Genomic DNA, 9,597 nt, shown 5'->3' with positions numbered 1-9,597 from the left:
TCGAGAACAAGGCTACACAGTTATTTTCAAATCAGTCGGGCTGGGCTTTGTTCCATTGATAATGAAGGGGTGATGAGTGTTATTTTGTCCTAAGTTCGACTCCTGGGAGGAAAGCAACTCTTTTATGTGGTTCCAAAATTTCAATTTTTCAGGATTCCACTGGGTTTTTTTTATCAGCGTGGATTGAATTGTTTTTAAGATCCAATTCAAAACCTCTTGTAATAACTACTCCCTCATTCCCAATATTACATGCAGTAAGCAATTCAAACAACTAAAAAAACCACTCCCTCATTCCAAAGAACTGAAGCTCTATGGATTTTGTTAGTCAAACTTAAAAAAAATAACCAAGTCCATAGAAAGATCCGCAAAAATCTACTCCCTCTGTAAAGAAATACAACTAAAAAGTCTTATATTTCTTTATAGAAGAAGTATTATACATCAATTATTTTTGAGCAAAGTGAGTACAATTGTTGGGCAATGTGAGGAGTTTGTCCTACTGCATTACCGCGGGACAGCAAAATAATTATGTGTAATATATATACGACCATAAGCACCATGTGGTGTTGAGGATCTATCTTAGGTGGTACAATAAAAATACAAATGATAGACCGTTTTGCAATTGCTAAGCTTAGGCCACGGGCATACAAGAAAAACCCAGAGAGGACACCAGTCATTTAACCCGTGTTAGTCAGACACAAACGAGTCAAGTGTGCCATGATTTTCAACCAGTTCACATGCCTGATGGAGGAGACAGAAAATGCAACTCCACTCTTATGTTGCTATCCAATTTAGTGCAGAGCGATGATCCACCGATCGCAGAGTGACACTAGGCATAGTGGAGTGAATTTTTTTATTAAAAGGAAGTTAGCTTCCCATACTAATACCAAGGATTCGCTTTGTGCACAACAAGGTCGATATGTCCGAGTGGTTAAGGAGACAGACTTGAAATCTGTTGGGCTACGCCCGCGCAGGTTCGATCCCTGCTGTTGACGTTTTTTTCCTTCTAATTTTCGCTCGTCAGTGAAATTACCACTCCTGCATCGTTCTTCAGGTACGTGTCGTCTCGCTCCCCTCGCGCCGCCAGCTCCTGCCCTCCGCCGTCTGCCCGCCTCCATCCCTCCCTCCCAACGGTAAAACTGCTGTCGACGTTTTTTTCCTTCTAATTTTCGCTCGTCAGTGAAATTACCACTCCTGCATCGTTCTTCAGGTACGTGTCGTCTCGCTCCCCTCGCGCCGCCAGCTCCTGCCCTCCGCCGTCTGCCCGCCTCCATCCCTCCCTCCCAACGGTAAAACTGCTCCGCTGGGCCTTCTTCAGGCAACACAACTGGACGGACGTACTTATGGACAGCGGGAGCCGTCGCCGATTCCCCCTGCCAAACATCGCCCTTGTTTACAAGATGCTTTTGCTCTTCTTCCCACGGCTCCGCCCCCTTCCTTCATGGCTTCATCGTTGATGCTTCACTAGGCTGGCCACTTGGTCAACCGCAGGAGCACCACGAGTTCCTAATTTACCGTTTTCTGATTTATGGTCTATGATTTGTTACACTCTCTAGCCAGTGTGCAACTATGCATACTATCATAGGCATCTAACTTGTTTTATTTGTTTTGCTTTCAGAATAGCTGATGGATCACGGATGAGCTGAAGACAGCGTAACATAAGAGATGGACAAGTTCTTGGCTGGAAGCCTGGAAGTATCAGTCCCTCTTTGCAACATAACGGGTACACTCTCTTTTCACTACTCATATAGGCCTAAATTTAGCCGTGAGTGCTGATTATTTTATATTCCACTAATAAAAATTTCAAATGGACTGTGACTCTCTTATTTTTTTTGTTGTATGAATATTGAATATGCTTATTGGCATTGATGTTCCTCCAGGGCAAGCACTGCCCTCGCCTGCACTGTACCTGATCATCTATGTGCCATTCATTTTTTGCCTTTTAAGTGGCATGGCATCTGAAACACCATCTCTTGCTAATGAATTCATATGACTGTTGTTGGCTTTTGTAATTAGATCCAACAGCAGTACCAATATATGGGTTCTCTGTAACTGACATTAGATTCCAGGTTATGTATTTTGTTTGGCGGCCATACCATGTTTGTGTTTCCATTAAATTCAGACTCACTGTCTCACATGATTTTTGTTGAAAGATGAGTGAACTCAGTTCTGAACTTGCACTGATTATATCGATTATTAATTCATTTTGATGATATCGTTATGCTTCGGAAGTTTGTTTCTCATGTCACTATTTCTATATTTAATTTATACCTGCAGTCTAGAGGCATCCAATCAATGTATTACAGTTGGCTACGGCTATTCTTTCCACTTTCTTCTTTGAGCTTTAGTAAATTGGTGATAGAATAGCACATTTATTCTGGAGCTACAATGATGATCAGGTGCTACAACTTTATCTGCACAACAGTCTGCTTTCTTACATTGCTTGTTAATTTTTATGCATTAAGACGTTGTGCTCATGTTGCCCTCTGATTACACTGTTATGATTGAGCAAGGATTACACAGACCTCTAAATTCCTGTCAGTCCAGCTGTACTTGAGGTAATTGCATAGGTATGCTTTGTAGTTACTGCTACAGCTCTGTTGTTTGCATGCCATTTTTGTGTTGTTGCTTGAACCATGGAAGGTTTGATCTCACAGAAGGCCTAGATGGGGAGGATTAAGGAGACCAAGAGCAATGTACATTTAGCATCAAATTCAGAAATGCAGTATGTTGTGGGAATAGATGTTATATTGCAAGACTGTGTTTCTGCTGTTTTACTCTAGATTATTTTATCTTATAAAAATGTTTGTATGTAAAATTGTCGTATAATCACACTATGAGATAGTTTCAGGTGTTCCATTCTCTTGGTATTGTCAGAAGGTTATAGTGTTCAAGAAGAATGGTGGAATGCTGGCTCTAATTCAATGTTCAGGTAAGAGCCAACAATTGTAATCCTCACTGTATTATGAATGATCTGTAAGATATATTAATGATACGTCCGTTAATAGATCGATGTAACCTGATATGGATGCACCCAGGCTATAATTTATTCACTCAACACAGAGTTAATTTCTGATGAGCCAACTTTATAGGTGATACTGGTCCCTGTGAACAACTTATTTTCTTCGAGTCAGCAAGTCATGTGGGCCGCTGAACTACATTCTAATCAAGCACTATGTAGTATTCTAATCAAGCAATATGTAGTATTCTTGGGTAGAATTGTTTCTATAGTGATTAGTGAACCTTATCCTCACAACGTCAAAAAAATGATAGGGTGCACTAGCATCTGTTCTTCTGAGGTTCTACTGATTTTCATGTCGTGTTGGTTCTGTTCCATTTGAGTGGCAAGTAGTTACATGGGAAGCACTGTATTTCTCATGGGGTATTCATCTAACGAAAGGTTGCTGCTCCAGTCAAGATTTTTCGACTTCATATTTTGTTACCAAAATTCCATGATTATGCCTTACTAAAGTTTTATTTTTGTTGTTTCTTCTTGCAACTTTGCATTATCAAATAAATTTTCTGATAGTATCTCCCTCCCATTATCTATGCAGTAGTGACGATCATTTTGTTGAATCCGCTGAACTTGATGCCACTGAAATGACAAGTCTCAGCACACTCTGGACCTGTTTAATGATAATTGATAAAAAATACTCCCTCCGTTCCATATTAAGTGTCGCTGATTTAGTACAACTTTGTATGGAACGGCGAGAGTACTTCCTTATTGGCTAATTTCATCCATGCTTCATGGCACTCTGTGCTTTACTTGCAGTGGTCACAAAGGCATGAGAACAAGACAAGCAGCATTAGTAAATTGATTCACTGCCAAGAAGTCTTATTCACAGGAGCTATTTGTTGTAAGTGGCGGGCGTAACACAACCCACCCTAATCTCTTTCAGTGTCACGGTCTATGAATTGGTCCATGAATTAGAGTACGTAAAGCCAGCCCTCTAGTCTATAGACACAAGCGTGTTAAGGTTGCTAATACTGCAAACATTCCACATGGCAATTGTTTCAATAGGAGAAAAGGAGGTCCTCTTTGTTGTGTTAGAAGGCTCTTGCCTCAGAGGAATGTTTGCAGGTCACCATGTCTTGTTCAGTCGAGCAATTGTGATTGTTGATGTTCAGTTCTTTTGGATCCAATCCATGCTGAATGTGCTGTCCCGCAGGTATATTTCTGTTATAGTTGCCTGTTAACCGCATTACGCTAGGCGAGCTCTTCACAAATGATGGTATTAAGTATGGATTGTGGGTTAAGCTCGCTAGGAGTTCCTATGATTCTAATTCTGTAATTTCTTGGGAGGGTGATCCTCCGCAGATTATCCTAGCTGAACTTGTTAGTGATGTAACAGATATTTCATTTGATTGAATAAAGTGTGCCATAAGTTCAAAAAAAAGAGTATGGATTGTGGGTTGGTTAAATTTGTTTTATTTGTTGACCTCCCTTGTTCAATCTTTGGATGTAGTATTTGTTATGAAATGAGCTTGTACATTGCTCCGGCTTGCATCGTGAAAAAAAAGGTACATGGCACAGACTGTTGCTAACAAAGGATGGGAAAAACAAGCAACCTAAGATTTTGCATTTATTCGTCCGAAATGAAAAGGAGGTCGTTCAACTGCCTGTTTGACAGAGAGTTTTCATACATAGGGGAGCTGATGGAAGCAAAAAAATACATTGAAATTCATCACTGTTCTTGAAAGCCACGAAAGAAAAGCAATCCTAAACAGAAATTGCTCTGCTTTCTCGCATGCAGAGTCAAAGTTCAGGTGTCCAAGCCGTCTAATCTGAGGTCATTTTCATGATGAAATCCACAAAAAAACATAGTTTTCACAATTTTCATGATGGCATTGGTTTCGTACTAACGAAACCCACAACCTGTATATTATTTTCACATTTTCTGTACGTTTGTGCTCTACGCCAGTCCGTCGGTGTAGGAAATACTCCCTCCGTTCCTAAATATTTGTCTTTCTAGATATTTCAACAAGTGACTACATATGGAGCAAAATGAATGAATCTATACTTTAAAATATGTCTATATACATCCGTATGTGGTAGTTCATTTGAAATCCCTAAAAAGACAAATATTTAGGAACGGAGGGAGTAGTACACTGGTGCAGGTATTAAGTTAAAAGAAGAACGTGCCATCAGCCAAAGCGTCCTCAAGAGAATGCAGCTCATCCAGAAAAAGACTTAGCAATGTGCAATAGTCATCTCCATGTAACTTAAAAATAATGAATAAATTCGATACCGCCATTAGCTTGCAGCAGCAACGGCGGCAATTTTCTCCCTGTAATTTTGAATACAGCTACTACATTCAGAGATCTCTGAACGAGTGCAACACGACGGGATCAGCTAAGATTAGCACTACGCCACTATCTTATCTAACTCACATGCAATGCAACACTATATACAGTGCGCAAGCCACAGGCAGGCTAGCGGTTCAAGAACAGAAGATGGGGAACCGGAGCAAAATAGTTAATCAGAAGATGGTGTCTACTGTCAGCTTTCTCTTGGGCGGTGACCTCTCAATTATCTGCTTCTGCATGTCCATGAAGCTTAGCCCCTTGTGTGCAAACATCCTTCTGAGGTTGATCACCGAGAGCTCGCTGTATCTCGCGACAGCAAGGTCCGCTTGTTCCAGCTCGTACCTGTATGTCACCACAAACAGTTACACACAAGAAGCATCTATTGACTTTCCTAACAGAACATATGTGACTGAGTGGAACAACAAGATTGCTCCAAGGAAAACAGTGCTACATACGCCGGATGAGCACCAATCAGGGAAACTGCCATCATAGTGCAGTTGTGAGCAGCTGTAACGCCTCTTGGGTCATCCTCAAACACTATGCATTTCGAGGGCTTCCGATCCAACTGCCAAGAAGAGAAGATCAGCAAATATGTGAGAGGTATGTTCTTCGCACAGTTCAGCAACACCAATCAACTAGTAGTCGGGAAAATGCATGCCTTAACAGCAGCTGAGAGAAACCTATGTGCTATTGACTCCATGTCATCCTCATCGGTCACAATCGCCTGTAGTTGACAAGGAAAAAGTAAAATAAAGTTGTAATAATCACCATCTGCCTAAGCTACGGAGTATGTTCTTCAGAGCAGTAAAGATTGGGGAACTAAAAAGGGTGACAGAAAAACCTTGAAGTATTTGCTTAACGACATCCTATCCAAAGCTTCAACCATGCATCTCCTATCCAGGGACGATGCCACAGCACAGGGTATACCTGCTGTCCGAACTGCATCCAACCATTCTCTCAATCCTTCTACTGGGGTATCAAGCTGAATTACATGGATATCAGACAGTCAGGGGCAATCATAGAGTAAAACAAAACCCTACTTGATGCAAAAAGGAGGAAATTTACTCTGAAGAGGCTTTCATAGTAAAGCTCGATAAGGCGTGCCTTCAATCTTTCCATTTGATCATCCTCTTTTGCCCAATACAAAACCTGGTAAGCATAAGTAGAATTGATGCTTTATGTATCAGTACCCTATTCAAGCGAAGGCATTGGAGCGACAAACAAGAGGGGGCTAAAAGGGAACATATAAATTTTCTCACATCTTTTTTGCTGCTAAAATATTTCTGTAACTTGAATTGCCATATGATAATGTAGGCTTGGTATGAAAGTTCAAAAGATCCACCAAAACACCCACATACCTTTCTAAGGACATGGTCAGCAGCACCATGAAGAATACTCTTTTGGATATGAGCAGCAGTAGGGATGTCCTTCCCTGCGCAAGATAAATTACATTAGTATGTGTTTACCCAGGTCGTATAGCAATATGCAACTATGTTTACAAAAATAATACCTTCCTCCAAAGCAAGCTGTCTCCAAGCATCCAACTTTAGTGAGTCTGTGTCAGCCTTAAGAGAAACGAAAAGAGCATCAGATGTCAGTCAATAGTGAGGCAGTAATGACATAGCGGCAACCTATATGCACAATACGAGGATTCACCTACAAATGAAACTACTTAACTAAGAATCCTGTAAAAATTCAACTGAACCAGGTAAATGTTGAATCATGTACAAGTATAGTTTTCTTGGACTATTGCTGCAATTAGTAACTATAGACGAGCAAGTATTTTCCAAAATGCCATTTCAAACACGATGTCACTAACACAAGAAAAAAAACTCACAATAACATTGTTCCATGAGAAAATTAGACCAAATGCTTCATCCGGCTTCATAGCATGCCTTATCCTTTGAAGGAAGCATTCTTGCAATTTTTCGTTTAGATAATCCTGAAAGGTAGAAGAAAGCTCATCCACTAAACATAACAGAGAAATGGTAGGCTGCTAAAAGCACATAATGGCATAATTGCAAGTGGCCTATCATGATATATGCTTACCACATCGATATTGAGTGGTCCGTCCATCCTGAAAGTCTCAAATCCTTCCCCATATTCAGCTCCAATTGTCTAACAGAAATAAATGCAAAATCTTTTTAATCAGTAAGAGATAAGGTTTAAAAGAAGAATCGCTAATGCTGCAGAAACTGTATTTAGTGAACCGGTGTTAAAACTAGCTAGAGAAGGGTTCAGTTGTGTAACTACGACCCCAATAATGATGGTGATCCAGAGAAAGAATTCGCAAGGAACTTGATTAAAAAAAGACTAGTAAACAGTTATCTTCTCCACTGAGCAGCTAAAAGATGAAACCATCAATTAATCAAAGAAGCATCTCACTGACTGATCCAGCATCAACCTATAGGCTATATGGACAGAACGTAACTAGTGGTAGAAATAATTCACTGCAGAACCATCAACTAACATAGATCCACTTTACTTGACCTAATTACATGAACCTCATTTGACTAACACACTAAAATGGAAGAGAGGGACAAATCGGAGAATCTAGATAGCCCAACTCTAGCCTACCACAAGTAAGGCAAGGAAGCTAAAGTAACCCTGTAACCGTGTACATGGTACTATTTGTTCAAGGAAATAAGTCCTTGATAGGCTAATCCAGAGCCCGCACGGAGCTAATCCAACCCAACAGCATCTAATTGCACATTTGCAGCTAGGGGAAGTCAGGGTTCTCGAAAATCAACAAATATACTAATCAAGAAAGCTGCTTTATTAATCCAGAAAAGGATTATTATTATTTTAATAAACCAAGAAATCTCACCTCCTCGACGAAGACTTTGCCTGGGAGGGGTGGGAAGGCATCAAAACCCGACGCCATCCTCCGCATCCGCATCTGCCTCCCATTTCTTGTTCTCTGCGCGGAAAGGAAAAGAAATCAGGAAAAGGATGCGGCAAAACACACAAAAAGAGAAAGAAATAGGCTTGAGGCGGGCACTGCTTACGGCGAACCGGAGACTGGGGCACGGCACGCGAGCGGACGAGGAGGAGGACGGAGCCGAGGGGAACGGCGAAGGAGAGGTGGCGGTGCGGAAGCTGCACGACTCCATGGAAATGGGAAGGGGAAAGAGGCGAGGGGGAGAGATGGGATGGAGTGGAAGGGTTTTCTTTTGGGCTTTCTTTTATGTCACGCATTTTTTTCATTTTTGCGCTTATATTGGTTTTGATTTTTCTGGCTGGAAAGCAGAAATTTTTCAGGCTTCGATGTTTAACAAATTCTTTGGGAAAATAAAATATGAAATTTAACTTAGCTAAAAGAATTGTCTGCGTAATTATCTCGTAATTCTTTTGATGTACACTGAGAGATATTTAGCAGTAAATAGTGAAGATGGATAGCTACTGATCTGTAGGTGAAAAATAGTTGAGAATTCAGGTGACCTGCACCCGCTGTCCCGTTTTAAGAACATCTACGACCGCGATGGGTTAATTCAGCCCCTAAAACACGCGGATGCGCGGGCACTGAATAGACAGAACTAATATTTATTACTCTGTATCCACGTATCTCATATCCGGTATTTTATATCCATACTACACGTGTAACATTGAGCTATTCTACGTGATGAAATAACGGACAACAAAAATCGACTACAAACGAGTATTAACAAACTTTGCAACATCCAAAAGATCAACTTAGTTCGTCATTGGATAAGTTCTTAAACTTTTACAACTAAAAACGATATAAACATATGAGGAGGAGGGGCGAGATCACCACTTCTTCCCCGAATCTTTGCCCTTCCGGTTGTCGGCGTAGCTGTAGACGTCCGAGGCTGGTGGAGGGTCTTGGCCGTTCGAGAAGAAGATGCAGCTTTCGCGGTCACCGTCGTCGTCGTCGGAGTCGGAGAGGATGATGAGCCCTTCATCCGACGGACCATCCTGTCCTACTCCCGCTTCAACTTGGCGACCCGAGCCTTCTCCGTCGTTGCCTGCTTCGCCTCATGCTCCGACTGCTCAATAGAAAGCCGGAGCCCCTTGGCGTTCTTCCGTCAGAGACAGCAAGCATCTGTCTCCGCCGTCGCGAGGGACCGACAGTCGATCCATGCGAGGAGCCGCTTGTCCTCATTGGGCTCCACCGCATCTCGCGGCGGCGGCGGCGGGCGGACTGCTCCGTCGCGTCCCTCTCCCGTGCCCGCTGCCTCACGCGGTGCGCGGCATGCACCTCCGTATCGGGGAGTGCGTGCACGGGCCGGCGGCATGGGAACTATCACCCACCGCTGCCCGCATGGAGGCGCG

At 42.0% G+C, this 9,597-nt stretch overlaps 1 protein-coding gene and 1 non-coding gene across 2 annotated transcripts; one reads left to right on the top strand and one right to left on the bottom strand.

Moving 5' to 3' along the window:
• The first annotated feature begins 910 nt into the window (after positions 1 to 910).
• TRNAS-UGA lies at positions 911 to 992 on the top strand. Its single transcript has one exon. It is a non-coding gene; the product is annotated as a tRNA-Ser (tRNA).
• A 4,196-nt stretch (positions 993 to 5,188) lies between these two features.
• Positions 5,189 to 8,473, bottom strand: LOC119365951 (5-amino-6-(5-phospho-D-ribitylamino)uracil phosphatase, chloroplastic-like). The gene is made up of 11 exons (XM_037631606.1): positions 8,313 to 8,473; positions 8,132 to 8,224; positions 7,354 to 7,422; positions 7,142 to 7,246; positions 6,815 to 6,869; positions 6,663 to 6,736; positions 6,370 to 6,453; positions 6,146 to 6,286; positions 5,963 to 6,028; positions 5,760 to 5,869; positions 5,189 to 5,646 (listed from the first exon to the last, which is right to left on the bottom strand). Exons 1-11 carry the CDS (start codon positions 8,415 to 8,417, stop codon positions 5,478 to 5,480), a joined length of 1,071 nt encoding a protein of 356 aa, XP_037487503.1. The 5' UTR covers positions 8,418 to 8,473; the 3' UTR covers positions 5,189 to 5,477.
• Positions 8,474 to 9,597: the final 1,124 nt, after the last annotated feature.

Source organism: Triticum dicoccoides, chromosome 1A (genome assembly GCF_002162155.2).
Source record: "Triticum dicoccoides isolate Atlit2015 ecotype Zavitan chromosome 1A, WEW_v2.0, whole genome shotgun sequence".
In the NCBI taxonomy this organism is placed as follows: domain Eukaryota; kingdom Viridiplantae; phylum Streptophyta; class Magnoliopsida; order Poales; family Poaceae; genus Triticum; species Triticum dicoccoides.
This window is presented reverse-complemented; position numbering and strand designations above follow the sequence as displayed.

Coding starts and splice junctions, on each gene's coding strand:
- LOC119365951 (XM_037631606.1), bottom strand. CDS start 8,417: ATGGAGTCGTGCAGCTTCCGCACCGCCACCTCTCCTTCGCCGTTCCCC. Junction 6,870..7,141: donor TCTCATGGAACAATGTTATT/GTGAGTTTTTTT, acceptor GTTTCTCTTAAG/GCTGACACAGACTCACTAAA. Junction 6,287..6,369: donor ACTATGAAAGCCTCTTCAGA/GTAAATTTCCTC, acceptor CATGTAATTCAG/CTTGATACCCCAGTAGAAGG.